This window comes from Scomber japonicus, chromosome 16, assembly GCF_027409825.1.
Source record: "Scomber japonicus isolate fScoJap1 chromosome 16, fScoJap1.pri, whole genome shotgun sequence".
Taxonomy (NCBI): domain Eukaryota; kingdom Metazoa; phylum Chordata; class Actinopteri; order Scombriformes; family Scombridae; genus Scomber; species Scomber japonicus.
Genome location: NC_070593.1, coordinates 11399846 through 11417911, shown reverse-complemented (window position 1 = coordinate 11417911; position 18066 = coordinate 11399846). Strand labels below are relative to the sequence as shown.

At 39.6% G+C, this 18066-nt stretch overlaps 2 protein-coding genes across 4 annotated transcripts; both read left to right on the top strand.

Annotated features, from left to right (window-relative positions):
- Positions 1–2451: 2451 nt before the first annotated feature.
- LOC128375374 (interferon-induced protein 44-like) lies at positions 2452–8418 on the top strand. 3 transcript variants are annotated; one of them, XM_053335716.1, is made up of 9 exons: positions 2452–2606; positions 4603–5088; positions 5291–5342; positions 5995–6190; positions 6672–6821; positions 6915–7086; positions 7285–7385; positions 7758–7934; positions 8106–8418. In XM_053335716.1, the coding sequence occupies exons 2-9, from the start codon at positions 4611–4613 to the stop codon at positions 8133–8135; spliced, it is 1356 nt and encodes a 451-aa protein (XP_053191691.1). In that variant the 5' UTR covers positions 2452–2606; positions 4603–4610; the 3' UTR covers positions 8136–8418. The 3 variants fall into 3 exon arrangements, with proteins under 3 accessions (XP_053191691.1, XP_053191690.1, XP_053191688.1); XM_053335715.1 differs by having other exon boundaries at positions 8103–8418; XM_053335713.1 differs by having other exon boundaries at positions 7758–8418.
- A 747-nt stretch (positions 8419–9165) lies between these two features.
- LOC128375375 (growth arrest and DNA damage-inducible protein GADD45 beta-like) lies at positions 9166–11727 on the top strand. The gene is made up of 4 exons (XM_053335717.1): positions 9166–9299; positions 9949–10050; positions 10170–10386; positions 10639–11727. The coding sequence occupies exons 1-4, from the start codon at positions 9256–9258 to the stop codon at positions 10741–10743; spliced, it is 468 nt and encodes a 155-aa protein (XP_053191692.1). The 5' UTR covers positions 9166–9255; the 3' UTR covers positions 10744–11727.
- The last annotated feature ends 6339 nt before the right edge of the window (positions 11728–18066 follow it).

The window sequence follows — 18066 nt, the reverse complement described above, 5'->3', positions numbered from 1 at the left end:
AACAGGGATTAGAGTGCCAGATTAAATTTAATAGCATTACAGCAATCATCCTATTAAGATCAGTGCTGTAATTGTAATCTATTACAAGTGCTTAAAATCATACTAATCAGGAACTGAACAGCAAATGCTTTCATGGAAATGCTTGTTATTTTTTATGTTGAAGGTGATGGCATGCATTTTGTTTGAGGATACACTGTAATTATACAGTATATTATAGACAAATATTTTGCACAGCATGAAACAGTGGTTTAGTCACAATGATAGCAGCTTTTCAAGGTGTGGTCTGTGAATAAGGAAGAAACTATTCATGTCTCATCCAGTTTCTATTTGGAGGCAAAGTAATCCTGAAACTGAAAGTCAGTTATAACACCACTGAAATGTTGTAATTAATGGCACTACAGTACACTGTAATACATTAGTTTACAGGTTCATAACTTCCTTTTAATTGAACAGTTGTATAATTTTGGTTAATTCCCATTTATTTTCTAGCATATATTTAAAGTATAAGTTTCATACGTTTTTTAGATTAAAGATTAGATTAAAGCTCAGAATCTTTCTTCCATTTTTCTTGAAATGAATACCAAATTACATAGATGTTCCCTCAACTTTGTAGGAAATATTTAGGAAATGACAGACCTGTAAAGTTAAGTATTGCTGTGTCCACTTAAAATGCAATTTTAAATGAGTAAATGTAATGTAATGGGTTACCTTGAAGCCTCTCCAGGCCTGCCTGTCAGTTGTTTTTCTCATATTTCCTTTCACCCCACTCTGGATGTCCAAGAATTTATGTCATCTGATGAGATAGATAATTTGCCTTTTAAAGGATTAATTCACACAAATGACATCGACTTTCCTCAGTACCAAAGCATGAAATCACAAAGACACCACTGTCCATATTCCGCTCCGTCTGAATGCTGCCTCCAAATACAGAACATAAAATGTAATATGTTGTTTTATTTCAGTATCTCTAAATGATCTGAAAGATATTTTGTAATGGTATAAATGACTGTTAAAATGCTTTCCTGGTGAAGAAAGCTAATTAGTCATATTTTGCGCTATCATCTTTCTTTTGTTGTCATTTTCTGTGTTTTTTCAGCAAAAGGCTCCCTGATTAAATTCTTAAATTGGAATTGAAAAATTGAACTAAGCCTGTAATCATGTGCAAAAGTGACTTGAACCCCACAGTAGCCAAGTGAGCTATAACTGTATGTACGTGTCCCGCATGTATAAAATATGTACTGTTTGTTGTTTCATTCATGATATTCATGAAGACAGAAAGCAAAAGCATTGTGAGAGAGCGGAGGCAGAGCAGCGCTGGGATGAATATTGACTACCGTTCACTTTGTAATTGTCTGCAAGCACATGCAGTAGCAGTGTCAAAATGTGTGGAGTTGTGGAGCTGGGAGTAATGTATGAATAAAGAATGTGCATCACCATTCAAACATGTCTGTTGAAAGTTATGTGGTTGTTCAGTGATGCAGACTTGTGGACACTGAATGTATTGCAGCCCAAAACAACTTAAATCCAGAAATATTGGAAACATATCTGCAGAGATTGGGCAGATTTTCACAAAGACAAGAAATATACTCCTGTTAAATTGTCATGGTAAACTTAACTTGTCCCCTTAGTGCAGATAACTGTGGAAGAAAAGTCTGGAGCCAGGCAGAGGAGAACAGAGAGGAGATGGAGTTACACTGTTACTCATGAATAACCTATATCGGAGATTTTTAAAGTTTGAAGCAGGGCTCCTCAAGGACACTCCAAACAGCTTCAGGAGAGGCTCAGTGAATGGAGATGGAAAAAGTATTACACTAGTTATCAAAAGGAGATCATGTAGAATAGCCTAAAAGTGTGTGATTTGGTTAAAGAGATAGTTCATAGATACAGTAGTTTTAGTTTTACATTTTACTACTTTTCCCACTTTCCCAGAATCTGGACTAATAAATGCATTTAGACTGACCTTACTAGTGTGTATTTGATGTAGTCTGAAGTATGTCAAACAGCAATATTGGTCTATTTTGGCTTGTTGAGTTCTTGAGAGCATATGCGATCAAATAGCAATCATGATCCCATAGGCATCCAACTAAACTATGCAAGTAAATTTGAGGGATGGGAGACTTTGTCTGAAGGGGTACCACAGTCTCAGACTTTGAAACTCCCTGGCCTATATGGGAATGTGTGCTTTGTAGTAAAAAAAAAAACACATTAAATCTCCACATGACACAAAGGACAATCTAACACAGGTTAAACCTTCAACTTTCTGGCCTAAAATCCAGATGAAATCCAATCCAGTTTTTTTTCTCAGTCAAATTTAATGTTTACTTTTCTTGAATGGTTTACTGACATAAGTGAGTGAGACTGTATAGGTAAATTGAAGGTAACACAGATTCACATTAAATATAACCCTTTAAAATAAAAACCTCTACCTGGTTAGTTCTGGTAAATAGGACGCATTATGGGAAGATTTCAGTACTTTCTGTCTGAACTTGAAAACCCCCGGAACAGAACACTTTCACTTTCGACTTATTGTTGGTCCCTCGACGGAGAAACACAAATCTGAACTACAGTAGCAACCAAATCTGCATCTACATCTACATCTACTACAGGTGAGTTTAACATCTAACTGCATTCACTACCTGCAGAGTAAACGTGTCTGTTTTGGAGATCCAATGGACGATAAATTGGTTGGAGCGGGATTTGCGGTTAGTAACCACAGATTTGCTTTCGCTTTCTGACCATGGCTTTTTACATGGAGAATATTCTTCTTCTTATTTTACCTAAACTTTTTAAACAACTTAAAGGACTGAATAGACTAAGGTTACGAATGACAAAATCTAAATACCAATGCAGGAAAAAAGGAAAGGGGAGGGGCGCACATTAGGTACCTAGTTACCTTAATCATATCACACTAATCAAAAGCTTGCCATTTAATATCAAGATCAAGGTAACTTTATTAATACCCGAAGGTAGATTTCAGGAGAGGGCATCACAACATTCAAACGGATACATACATAAACTTCAGTGACAGCAGACAGTTAAAACACCACCACAAGATAAAAAAAAGACCATTAAAAGAATCACTAAAATGCCAGCATAAAAAAACCTGTTAAGAGCATGGTGATTCAAAGGACATGGATGATAAATAAATAAATAAGTTAAAGTCAGGTCTAATTTCCAATAAATACAAAAATAAATAAGTTAGACCTTAAAAGTAGAAAAGTGCACTAAGACATGTTTAAAATGGAGACCTTAGCAGGAACTAAGCTGTTCCTACATGTGGACTTAGACCTTGGGACTTTGAGTCTCCATCCAGATGGCAAAGGTTGGAACTCATATGATAGGGGATGGGAGTCATCACTTATCTGCTGTAACTGTTTGGTGTACAGAGATTCTAGGCCCAGCTGTGGCTCCCCAGCTGTGGGTCCAACTGACCTGACCATTTAATGATCTGGTTAAGTGAGTTCCTTTCTTTCAAGGGCAGGTTTCCAAACCATGACACAAGACAGAAAGATAAAACCGACTCGATAAAAAAAGTGGTTTTATCAATGTGGAAACGGGACAGCTTCCTCAAACAAAACAAATGCTGGTGTCCCTTCCTGCTCATAACTTTACAATTTTCTTTAAAATTCAGTTTAGAGTGAATAATAGTCCCAAGGTATTTGTAAGATTGCACTTGTTCAATAGTTTGTCCTTTGATAATGGTGGGTTCAGGTGTATTGGCATTTTTTCTGAAGTCAATGGCCATATCTTTGGTTTTGGATAGGTTCAGCTGAAGGTGTGAGTCCTCACACCACTTCAAGAAATTGTCGATGACAGGGCAGTGGCTATTTTCATTTGCCTGGAGAAGGCTAACAATCACAGAGTCATCGCCATACTTTAAGATCCTATCCTTAAAAGTGCTCTGACACATGTTGGTATATAAAATGTATAACAAGGGTGAGAGCACGCACCCTTGTGGTGAGCCAGTAGAGGAGATCCAGCCCACAAGATTTCGACTCAAGTTAAAATGTTCTAAAAGCCTCTGGGTTAAAATGTGTGGTTGAATTGTGTTAAAAGCAGAGGAAAAATCAATAAATAAAAGCAGAGCGTGACACCCCCTCCTGTTTAAAAAGCAAGGTAAGAAGAGTTAGTGTGGCATCCTCAACTCCTCTTTTGGGCCTGTAGGCGAACTGTAATTGATCAGTTGTGCACTCTGTACTTTTCAAAATTTCCAAATGTACCAGTTTTTCGAATATTTTCATAATGATTGAGGTCAAAGCCACCGGTCTAAAATCATTCAGTGTTATGGGGCGGCTAGGTGCGAAGAAGATGCACACAGTTGTGATCTGCCGAGCCCAGTGGGGATAGAGGGAGTGCTTTAAAGGCATCCTTAATGGACCCATAACACAAGTCCAGAGTCCTGTTACATCAACCCACACAGGCACACATTTTCTGTCATAAACTTCCATGTGATTTTCAGATATATTTAAATTTAAGTGTGAATTCACAAATTCTTATAACATTATACAAGTGATATTACATATGTTACTATTTTTGGAAGGGACCATATAATAAACTATAATGTTTAATCACAGTACTGCATCCTCTGGTCTGTTTGGACAGTCTCCGTCATGTCAGTGGTCACATCCAGCCTGTCTGAAGATCAGCAGAAGAAGCTACTGTCTCTCCTCGGCCATGTCAGACTTCACCTGCTCTACAAAGCCACCGTCCATGGCTTCACTGCTGCTGCTTTTCACAACCGCTGTGACCAACAGGGTCCCACTGTCATTGTGGCTCACAACGCTGGGTTTGTCTTCGGAGCCTACACCTCTAAGAACTACACTCAGAGCGGAGAGGGCGTCAAGGATGAGCAAGCTTTCCTCTACAGCATCAGGGCAGGGGCCGACAAACCTCTGAGGGTGGGAGGTATCACCGGCCAGTGTGCTTTCACAGATGCAAACACTGGTCCGAATTATGGCGCTTTGGTGTTCCTGCATGAGGACAATCCTGTGTTCCAGTCCAACCCGGGGACAGGCTTCGTCTTTCAGGCTGCAGATATGCACGGTGGAGACTTGGCACTGACTGAGTTTGAAGTGTATCGAGTTGAAGGTGTGTGATGATGAACATCATTTCTGAAACAAAGAAAGTCTTTAATACTCAGTGTTTCAAAAACAACTTTTTTTTGGCCTGTTTATACCTGATTAGCCAATATGATTAAACATGGTTGCTAGAAATTATGAATTTTGTAAAATGTGAATTTATTAATTCACTTTGTCTATTACAAAAAAATACTTTTTTTCCCCACTTGCAGGATTGGGAGATCTCTTGGCCAAACCCTGGAGGAACATCAAGTGGACTGCTGAGTATGTCGAAATATGTGTCAATATGAGTCATTATTAATTAAGCCATCATAAAAGCTGTGAATCAAGTGAATAATTGAAGTATTTTAGTGTTCAGACTGGTACTTCTTAGTTGTTAAAAGTGGCACAGTTTTGTTAACCAGTTACCTAACTTAATGACTTAAGCATGCTATTAAAGCATATATCATGCACATTTCCTATATTTTTTCCTGTACTCTACTAGTATATATTTGCATGATTTATAATTTAAAAATGCTTATTTATCTCAAACTGGCCTTTTACACAGCCCTTCAGATCCTGAAATCTGCAGACTTCTGTTACCTCTGGAGGCTATGAAAAAAATAGTAGCTACAAACAAATAGTCAGATTTTATTTTGTTTTCTTGTACTTGAATTATAAACTTCTCAAATACATCCATACATGTTTAAGCCGAATCAGATCTGTAAAATGTAAGTTAACAATGTGAACAACCACAGTAACAACAAAGGCTAAGGACAGCTCTTTGTGGGTATGCATGAAAGATCTGACTTAAGCCAGGACTTTTGATTTGAGGGTGGCAATCTTAATTATGGTCACCTCAAATTTAGAATGTTTTACTATATTTAACATAGACATCTATATACTATAACAGTATGTAAATAATAATTTCTTGTAGGAGAAAGCAGCAGTTAATGAAGTTCATTCAGGACTATAAGCCTGAAATCAAAACAGTGAATGAAGCCCGAGTGTTGATGGTGGGTCCCGTCGGAGCTGGGAAGTCCAGCTTTTTCAACTCCATCAACTCAGCGTTTCGAGGCAATATGACCTGCCAGGCCATCGCTGGTACAGCAGGGAAGAGTGTGACCACTCAGGTACTGGAGTTTTATTATTTGTGATACTCTGCTGAAATGTTGGAAGTAAAATTAGTGTTTTCATTTGAAATACGGAGGTCAAAGTAAAGGTGTGACAGAGACAAAACAAGACAGAACAACTCTCCCAGTGGAGAAAGATATATATATATATATATATATGCAATCTTCGTTCTTGTTTATGTATTGTACTAATGCACTTTGTAGTCACATTCATATTTATTCTTTATCTTTGCACTAAATGTTACCTGATTTATATTGTTTGATGTACTGTTGTTGTGTTATATGTGCCTTGTAAGGTGTCCTTGAGTGCTTTGAAAGGCGCCTTTAAATAAAATGCATTATTATTATTATTATTATTATTATTATTATTATTATATTTGAAAGATGGTTACCTTGCACAGGTCATATGAATGTAAAACTAATTGAACATGCTCTCATTTTACAGTGTCGCATTAAATTACATTTTGTGTCACTTCTGTAGTTCCGCACCTATTCCATCAAGGCTGGGAAAGGCGGCAGAGCTGTTCCTCTGATACTGTGCGACACAATGGGGCTGGAATCAACTGATACTGGTTTGGACATTGAGGACTTGGTCAGCATCAGCAAGGGGCACATAATGGATCGCTACCAGGTCTTCTACATTCCCATGCCATCAAAAAGCTTAGGAATTTACATTTGGAGAATAATAATAAATTAATCAATGTCTGCTTTGTTCATCCCACAGTTTAGCCCCTCCATGCCTCTCATGGAGAACGCTCCCGGCTTCAAGAAGCACACAACTCTGAAAGACATGATTCACTGTGTGGTTTACGTGGTCGACTCCAACAAGGTCTCTCTTCTTACTGAAAAAATGCTGGACAAGTTCACCACCATCCGGAAAAAGATCAACCAGCTGGGTTAGCAGGAGAATAATGTTATTTCCAGAATGGATCCCTATTTTACAGTGTATATCTTAATAAGTTTGTATTTCATAAGTCTTTCTTTTCCCACACTGTGTTTCTTTTGTGCTGCGTGAACTCTAAGGGTTGGTAACCTTTGACCTTATCTTTTGTTCTATTTTGGTCTCATCTCCCTCCATTTCTGATCACTTATAGATATTCCTCAGATACTTCTGATGACCAAAGTAGATGAAGCCTGTCCACTGGTGGCAGAAGACTTGACAAATGTTTATCGCAGTGTTTACATCCAGAAGAAGGTAATAGTTTTAGATCTTTAGACCTCTGTAAGGTCATCATGTTGAGATCATAAGAAATCATAGATAAAGAAGTGGTCACCAAGCCTGCTGCTGGAGAGCTACTGCCTTATATGTTTTAGGTATCTCCCCACTGTAACACACTCGATTCTAATCATTAACTCGTTATCAAGCAGCTGAAACTTGTCAAGGGCTTCATAATGAGTTAATGATTGGAATCAGGTGTGTTAGAGTGGGGAGATACCGAAGACATGCGGGGCAATAACTCTCCAGGAGCAGGGTTGGTGACCACTGCTGTAAAGGATGAGAAGCTGTTGTGGTATTAATAATGATCTCACTCCCTGATTTATGTTCATTTCTCTGGCTGCTTTTCAGGCCCGTGAATTGAGTGAGGCTCTGGGCATCCCCTTGTCCTGTGTGCTGCCGGTGAAGAATTACAGCGAGGAGTTGGAGCTGGACCTGAACACTGACTTGCTGCTGTTTTCTGCTGTGGAGCAGATACTCAACTATGCAGATTGCTTCTTTGAGAACCACGTCGTTGAGGATCAGGAGGTAAATGATGAGTTGGAGCTGTACAGATCCAGCGATCATCTCCGCCCAGAGTTATCACAGCATTTTGACCATCAGGTTGTTTGAAAGACAGTCATTGTTGATCACAAATATGAAATGAAAAGCTTGGTTGTGCAAAGTACTAACACTTTCTATGTTTTTATTTGCCAGCAGCATGAAAACAAACAAGATCAAACAAAGTGAAACATGCTGGTTTTACTTAAAGGGCCAATGACTGACACTCCGTAACCATAGTCGACGCTTTTTAGGTTGTTTTTCTCAGCAGAATTCTTTTTTCAATGCATTTTTTTTCTTCAAAAGTTGAGTTCATGTGATCCTTTCAGTCACCTGCTGTTTCCAAAGTCAAGAATGCAACACAATTTTTAAGGCAACGGGGACGAGAAGTCTTCAAATGTTCAAGATTTCCATGACTTGGAATTTTTTGATCAGTTTGAGGCAGAAGTCTTTAAATATAAGCACACACATTTAAACCACTTCAGCTGTTGTTTTTACTTGTTTCTTCAAATTAGAGGATTACATGTAATTTAGGCATTTTATTACATTATTGCTGTTTTAATTTTGATTAGCTTTTAATATGGGCCTGGGTATTCTCTTTTTTTTCTTTTTTTTAAAAAAAAGATGTCTCTGATTTATGTTATTTTTTATTTTTTATTCAGACTGACACAATGTTTTCATTAGGTTTTTCTGAGGCTGGTGGTATTGCGCTGCTGGCAGTAGTGATTCAGTGCATATTCTACAGATAATTAATCTCTCCTAACTTTCAGTTGTACAACAGTGAGATTGTTATGCAGACGTTTCTTTCTGTCAGCCACTAGATGTCAGTCATCATTTCATAATCTCTTTGATATAGTTATGGAAACTCTGGGATGTTTTGGAAAGGACAAAGTTACTCAACTGCATGTGATATTCTGACATTCAATAAATGTTATTAAATAATCTGATTTACCTAAAGGAATTTCATTGTATTTTATTAATGCATAATGTCACACAGATCATTAAATGACAATGACAATGACAAAGCAACCACGGTATTTGCATGTTGTGTAAAAACCGCAATTCAACAGCAACCAAACAAATACCCCACCAGCCCACATGACAGAGAGACGCTGGGATTTCTTTTGAGCCAATTGCAAAACTGGAGTAGTTTCGGTGACGCCCTCCCCTCAGCCCGGTATAAAGAGTGTGTCGCAACGTTGCCAACAACAAAAACGCTGCAAAAACTCTCATGAGCTAACTGGACACGCTGAAGGAATATTCAAACTCACCGAATATCTGTCTCACTGGGATTAATTTATTTGCAAACATGATTCCCGAGGAAAGCTTTGCACCCAGCGTCATGGAGAACAGGTGAGGTTTGCACAGTTTTTTTTTTGTTTTTTTTTTACACCTTCTGTCAAGACTTGGATAGTTTCATGGCTGTCTGAGCCATGTGGAGGGACATCATGTGCTGCTGGACCGGAATGCTTGTCTTTGCATTACCTGAACTGCTAATGCAAACTACACTTTATCAGCTTTAACCTGCAGGAGTGCAGTTTTTATAGCATCAAATAACTACTAGCTATCTTAGTTGCTACAACTGCTAACCTACATTGAACCCGAAGTAGACTGAAATATGTATGCATAAGTAATGTATTCCTCTTTAGCATTAACTGATTGCTCAATACTGCACGTGCATGTTGCATACCCTGCGATCAGGCTCGTGCTTGTGGATCATACAACGTTTATTTATATGAGGCTTATTATTAAAGTCCCTATTTATTTCATCACAATCATCCACATGCACCATCACTGGAGTGACTTGGAATATTGTTAAGTGATGAAAGCTCTTCTTGGACTTTCTTAATATATAAAGATGTATTTTAACATCATGTAATAAAACTGATGAAAGCAATAATGGACTCTGTATATTAAAGAACTGCTGCAAGCATTTGACATGGCCAATGTTAAGTTTTATTGCAGAACACAAAAGGATCATTGTCCCCTCTCTCCCTCTCAGGGTGCAGTCTGTGGGTCTGGCTCTGGAGGAGTTGCTGGTGACAGCTCAGAAACAAGACTGCCTAACTGTTGGCATCTATGAATCAGCTAAACTTCTTAACACGTGAGTTGAATTAATTTCTGAGAATAATTTGTCTGCAATCCCTAACCGTCTTAAACATGTGAGTGCATGTGCGTTAACTTAAAAACTCATCATTTTCTTCCTTTTGCATTTCTCTTTAGAGACCCAGATAGTGTGGTTCTGTGTGTTCTGGCAGCTGATGGTGAAGACGATGTGGCTCTACAGATCCACTTTACCCTGCTACAGTCATTCTGCTGCGACAGTGGAATCACCATCCTGCGAGTTTCAGGGGTTCAGCGGCTCCAGCAGCTTCTGGGAGCTGTTGACGCCAACAGAAACCAAGAAGAGCACGGAGACCTCCACTGCATGCTGGTTACGGTATGTTGACTCAGCACAGTCCTCTGTTATGTAACTAAAGGCAGTTGAAATGTGTACACCATGTGGAAATAGTACAGTTATCATTAGGGATGAAGTCCAAGCAGTAGCTAAAATATTGCTTCATATTCATATGTTGCACTTTCTGAAACATTTAAACTATTTATCTGTAATTTAGTTTTTTTAATGAATTACAAACACTATCAGCAGACTTGATATTTTAACATGAATTTGATATTTATGTTTCCCTTGCAGAACCCACAAGCTGATCACTGCAGACTACAAGAAGTGGGGACCTACTGCCAGGAGAGTCGGCGCCTCAACCAGTGGGTGCCTGAACTGGTCCTGCAGGAACGCTGAAGGGTCCTACAACCAAACACAAACACAGGAGCTTTTTCTGGGCTCAGATAAAGATGAACTGAAGGATCCGTTGCAGCTCATGCAGGGATGGCCTGGAGTGGACTGAGACGGGCTATCCTGACACATGAAAAGCAAGAACCGCACACTCCCATTCAAGGGCTAGTGAACACAGCTGGGGAGGAGACTGGTTTCTAAAATCTGTGTTACACGCAGAAGACACAAAAAGCAGATTTGCATTCTGGCCAAATTGTTTTTAGATTGTCAGTAAAACAAAAATTATAGCTTCTCTTTGACATCCACTTGTTTATGCAGTGTGACAGTCATCAAAAAGAGGTCTTTTGAAAGCAAAACCTCCACACCCCAACTAGTATCTGGAAGACCTGTGTATTTCTCCGGACCAGACAGGAATGCTGCAATGGTGAAACTATGCCCAACATTCCTCAGTATTCTGACATGGGAGCGTTCTTGGAGAGAAGGTGTGTATGTGTGTTTTGAATGCGTGGAATGTGTGTACAACACTTGTTTCTTTCTTTAGAAATGACTGGGCATGCAGCCTGTGTGTGTGTGTGTGTGTGTGTGTGTGTGTGTGTGTGCGTTCTTGAAATGAGCAGCTGAGGAATCGTCTCCATGGAAACTGAAATGGAAATTATGTAGGGGTTAAAGTCGCACAGGATTTGTTGGTGTTACAGGCCCCTCCAAAAAACAAAACAAAAAAGGGCTCAGAACATGATGTGTTTTGGTCAGAGGATGAACTGTGTTACCTGATCTGATGGAAAAAAAATCAACCTGTAAATTCTCACTGTACTGAAAAACAAATCAGAGACTTTATATCTGTGCCTTCAAGAGTGCTGCTTCTTTTGTAAAATGCTGTTAAACTAGTATGAACAATGCTACACCAGTAATTTATTGATCATATCAGTTGTTTGTGTAGTTATTTATGATCTAATTTTGTGCTCTCTTAACAAAGTCAATAAATTATTTTGTTCATAATTGATTGACTGCTTCGTCCATATGAAGAGGTTACTGCTCAGATTTCAATATTAAAGCCTTGCGTGCGTCATGGAACAGGAGCTACAGCTGAGTCACGCAACAACAGTTTACGTTTGGAATCGGAGTTATGGAAAAAAACATGCATGCTTTGGGCGATGTCTTTGTCAATCCTACAAATCGTCAGCCAGGCTTTCCTATTGTAGTAAACATGAGTCAACCAGAGAAACTGGGGTGGAGACAGAAACTTATTGTGGTGGAACAAACTGGCAAAACAAGCTGATGCAGATCTACTGTCCCTACAAGTTGGGGAGCAAAGGGGGGAAATCTGCAGGAAAGATCCAAGTTGTCTGTCAACATTTTCAAATTAATGTGCACCTTTGCATGTTAGTTGTGTACATGTTTGGTCAAGTGATGCTGCTAAACCTGCAAATGCATGATCTAAGAGCTAAAACATGTGCAAATTACCCTGGGTGTAACCCCACCCATGCCATGGTATCTCCACATGATCAGGTAGCAAGATGTTCTTGTAACTCAGTACAAGTGGTTTTATTCTCCCCTCTGCCTCCCCCCTCCCTTCACTCTGTTTTGCTCTCCACTCCACCCACTGCTCTCACATGTTTGTTCACAGCTCTGAGGCTGAGCTGAAGAGAGGGAACATTCAGGCACATGGACCTCCCATTTGTTTACGATCAGCTGGTCAGGGGAGTGACTGTTGAGGGAACTGACCTCTGATTGGCTCAGGCTCACCCACCCTAAATTTCATTGGTTTTAGCTTGGAAAGAGTGAGGGAGGGTATGGTTTGAAACTTGGAAGAAACTCGTGACTGTTGAAGCAGTGCTTCAAAGGCCAAAGACATGTTCAAGACAAGAGGCCGGTAACAATAACATTCCTGCAAAATTACCCACCTTAGAGCCTTCACCTTTCTGTGCTCATTGTTTACTGTTTACTGCAGCCGGTTTATCATCTTTGCACTGCACACTATGTACCCATTTGGCATGTGTATCCTTGTGCATTTGTATATCTTTGAAATCAATGCAAGAATAAGCATGACCATCCCACTCAGACAGTGTAGGAAGAAAAACCACAGTTGTTACAAGTCATCTTTAAAGGGATGTAGGTGTCAATTTTCAAATTTCATGACAATCGATCCAATAGTTGTTGAGACATTTCCATTAAAACCACAAATGTCAACCTCATGGTGGTCCCAGAGGAAAAGTCAGGGGATCACCAAACTGCTGTGAATGTCTGCACTTCGCACCAAATTGTGTGCCAATCTATCAAGTAGATGGATTGACACACACAGGATATATGAAATCTTTGACCTGATCATAGCACAAGAATAAACATCAGTGGGTAATCAAAGGCAATATGATGCATCCTCTTGATGGCATGAAAGCCCATAACACATTTCATTGCATTGCATACAATAGTTGTTGAGATGCACTGATATTGACATCCACAGAACCATACTGCTAAAAATGAAAAATGAAAATAAAAAATGACACAAGAGCATGTGTTATTATATCATCTTTTTATTAATGTTATCTACTTCTCAATATCATCTTTTTTTAACAGCAATATCCACAAAATATTAACAGTGTGCAAGAAAACATGAGTTATGGCACATCAGAGAACAGTTACAAAAAATAGATATATTTTCTTCATAATCAATCAAGGCAAAAAGATACATATACTGTATGCATACACAGGAGATCAGAACACAAAAGATGAGTCTCGGAAAGGGCTCAGAGCCGAGTCAGCCATGTTTGATATGAAAGTCAACCAGTGAGAAGCCTCAACTCTCCCCACCTGACCAGAAATGAATTTCACCGGCCTCGCTTTGTGTCAAAACACCAGTGGATTTCCATCTCGAGCCATGTGTTCTACTTTAAGACTGTTCATTCTGTGGATCTGATAACCCCAAGACCAGCATTAACACAATATACGCCACTATAAGGCAAACTAACAACCAACCAATCAGACAAACTGTAAGCCAAGCCAGTGATTCAGATTGGCTGTTTCTGATTGTAAGCCCAACCAGCTATGGAATGATTGAAAAAAACAATAATGATAAAAAAATAGCATTTCGCAGACAATTTAAGGACAACATCAGTGTGTATGTGTGTGTGTGTGTGTGTGCTGGTATTTATACTTGTTTTATTTGCAGCTTTAATCCGTATTGACTAGCCACACCTTCCAGAGAAACTAAAAGGAACTGCTATTCCTTCCTTGATCAGTTATTTCCACAATCTTATAACAGGTAAACGGGGGGAAAGTAAAATGATTAGTAATTCTCCCTACCAGTTAAATGACACCATTCATAATCTGCATGTCTGTATGCTAAATATGAAGCTACAGCCAACAGCTAGGTAGCTTAGCTTAGCATACAGACTGGAAACATGGGGAAAAGAAGGTAAGATGTATGAAGGTCACAAAGTCCACTTACAAGCACCCCTACAGCTTACGAATTAACACATTTGTTTAATATGTATCAATACCGAAAAACATATCGCGGTTTCATGGTGGGTTATGTGATGGACTGTTTCTTGGTTGGTGCAGCAACTTCTAGGATTCTCTGCTGGTTGCCTGGCAACAGTCCAACAAGATATAAATTCATTAGTGAGTATTACAGGTGGATTCTGATGCATCCAGGCTAGCTGTCCCTCCATTTTTCATCTTTCTGCTAAGTTAAGCTGACCAGCTGCTGGCTGTAGCCTTAGAGGCCTGTTGAATCCACATGTAAGGGAATGGTATCAATCTTCTCATCTAACTCTCAGCAAATGAGAGAGTAGGTGCATTTCCCAAAAAGTTGAACTATTCCTTTAGGTCTCTAAGGCTTAAATGAGCAGTTACTAATAAACTGCTGCTACAGATAGAGCAAAACAGAGAGAGAAGTTTTTTAAATCAGTGAATTCGTCAGCTAAGGCTGTTATTAGTCATTACAACAAAAACAGCTTCCCACATTTCAATTGAATAATTTTAGATTATTGTCAGTTTTTACTCTTCTTCAAAATGCTTTTTATTGGTAAAAAAGGAGCAATTGCAGACCATACATGGTGTTCTGACTCACAGTCGTTACATGACCTCTCCTCCAGTCAGACTCACCCTGACCTGGAATTGCAGGGCTGCAGTACTGTAACATTACTATGTGACACTCTGCCCAGCACTGGAGGCACTGTGTGTTCTTGCACACTGTGCTTCTCTCAAACTTGCACACACACACACACACGCACACACACACACACTCACACATGCACACATGCGCTTCTATTTCTCTTCTCCGCCTACCTCTGCCAAATCATCCTTTTCAGCGAAACAAAACCTAGCACCCAACACACACCCACATGCACGCACATGCACATGAATACATACGCACCCTCGGCCCTCGCTGTGGCCTTTCTCCAGCTTCTGCTCTCTCTGTTTCAAACAAAGGCAAATGAGAAATGAGCAAGTGCTTTGTATCCGTGACTGATGTGAAAAAAGGGGGATGTTAATTAGCAATTTAACCTTGAATTTCATAAAGAAGTTTTTGGGGTTTTTTTTAGAAAAGCTCACAAATCTGTCAGTGGGATACCTCTTTTCAATAAATTGTCCTTTTTCTACTCAAAAATATATCAGAAAGAGGGAAAGTGTGTAGTTTGTATAGAGAAAAATAATACTTAGGACAACACTGAATCACCATTAAGGGTGAATATGTTTGTCAGCCTTTAAAGGATATTAAAGGATAATGCTGGTGATATTCTACATTTTTGTATTTCAAATGATTCCTGTGAAAAGAAAACAACCAACAAAGTATATTGGTCTTTCACCACTTTCTGACCTCCCTACTCTGTGGCACTCCTATTGAGACATCTTTAAAAATGAGTCACAAATAGCTACTTGTCTTTTCAAAAAGGGCTAAATAATTAAAAACAGCAACAACAACAGAAACAGCAGGGGTCTTGTTAGTAGGATCCTGTTGGTTTTGGTCTTTTCAGTGGATTTTATAACAGTAAGACAAACACAGAATATCGCCATACATATCCATATGATTTAATCTCTCAGGCACACACACAAGCAGGTGTGGACCCATGAAAACACAAACAACTGCTCACCTCTCACCACCTTCAAAAAACTCCCAAAAGTCAGAGTAGCAGGTGGACCATATTGACCTAGTGATTAGAGAAGAGAAAAGCAGCAGGTTCAACCTCCATGACAGTCCATCAGCAGCCACAAATCCCATCCAAGAGACCCCACCCCACTCTGTCACTGTATGTTCCCTCTTTACAAAAGCCTTGACTGAATGCTAAAAATGTAAATATGATGGCACAAAGCTCCCTTCTCTAAGCAAATGTCCAGCTCTCAATGCCAAGCCTTACAGTGCCTTTAACCTGTGACCTCTGGCAATCATCCCTCTTCCTAAGAAACAGCTGCAAGAGCGAGTGTGTGTTTTACATGTACATGTGTGTTGTCCTAGTTGTCTGTCGCGCACTGAAACCAACACTCGAGAAAAAACCCTAAATACTGTGGGCTGATGTGGTGTTAAAGGATAGATCGCAGGTTGGTTCTTTCCACTGGAATGAGGTCCGATGTTGATTCATCCTCTAACAGGATATGGATCCTAAACCTACCAGGAGCTTGTGTGTCTACCTTACATTTATTTTATATATCCTGATCAGGTTTTGTATTTGTATCTGTGGTTAAAACCAACCTCTGCTATCACAAGCCTCTAAAACCTGAATGACGGTATTCTGACTGACAAAACAGAATAAGTAGTACTAAAAAAATCGAACATCCACAGAGGGGATTCTGTGTTTAGATTTTGTATCTTACAAACACTGTACAGGGTAATACTCAACTGACCAGGTTCCATGGACTCCATAGAAAGAAGAAACTCAAAAAATAAACCCAAAACAGCTACTCTTCAACTTATCACTTCTGCACATGTCTGAAAGAAAGTTTGTACACTTAGTTTGTTTCTCTTAACTTCATTTTCCTTTCTCCTCCTCCTTCGTCTTCAGTTTTTACAATCAAGTTTGTTTTTCAGAGAGGAGGAAGAGAGCTTTGCGGAGGGGAGTTGAAACAGGAGAGAGGAAAAACAAGAAGGGGGGCCGTTGGCTTTTACCGACCAGTCCCAGATCATATTTAAGTGATCTGTTGGACCGGGAAGCCAGGTAATATTTACTCTAATCTGATTTAAAGCAAAAATTATTCTGCATTAAAACAAGACATATGTACCTTCTCCACTGTGGAGGCAAACAGAACAATGAAAAGATGCTCCAAGCGCCTCCATCTTTGCAAATCATCAGGTTAAAAAATAATCTGCCAATAATAAGAGTCAAACACAAGCAGAGAAGACTTCATTTTTACTTTTTTGGGATGGCTTTAAGTTATTTTTCCTCCTCCAGCCTTGCAGTCCTTGCAGACTGACACTTGGGTGTGGTCAGTCTGTGACCTCGCCCTCTCTCAGTGTAAAGCACAGGGAGGCTTGATGTACAGTAGAAACGTTTGTTTAAGATCCTAGCAGGTATTAACTTAGGTATTACCCCTGGCTGCAAACCAGATCTCCTGCCGTTTCATCAGCACAAGCATTTAATGTTGGACAGGAACAGAAATCTGATCGGCCAGGGGCAAAACCTACATCAAAAGTACTGCAAAACAATTTTTAAAAAAGTACAGTATTATCTACCTGTTAAGTAATGCTTCAACGAAATATCAAAACATACATTGAGTTCACAAACAAGTATTTCTCAAGAAAAATGCAGTAAACGTCCGGGTTAATAGCTTGACTTCTGTGTCGAACGGTTCAACTTTGTTCGCCTCATTCTGTAGGTGCAGATCTGGCATCAGCACAGACATCGATTTCTGCAGATAACAGCATCCTCATAAACTGCAGTGGGAAACAGAATCAGTGACGGCAGATCAGCATCTAGAGACCACGTTCTGTACAGGTTGGCACAGCTGGAGGTTTGGCCAAAGGCTGCAGATGGCCATAGTGAGGCCACCGCGGGCAGAGAAGGTCTGTTAAAACACATTTGGGTGGGAACATGCTAGCCCAATGAAGGCAAATGCTTCAGCCAGTTGCTCTGAAATGACCTGCCATGGTTTAGCATAAGCAGGTTCCAGAGACAAGCTCTCAGACCTGGTGAATTTTCAACTCCCACAAATAAAAGAAGCGATTATTGAACTCTAAATTAGACACCAGGTCGTGTTTGGCACGGTTGGCAGGCGCGCCTACTGCCCATTCTGTTGCCCACATGCATCCTCCCACTCCCTGCCTATGGCAAAGCTGTACATCCTTTACCCAACCCCTCATTTCATGACAAGAAAGGAACAAAAAAATCCGGTTTCCTA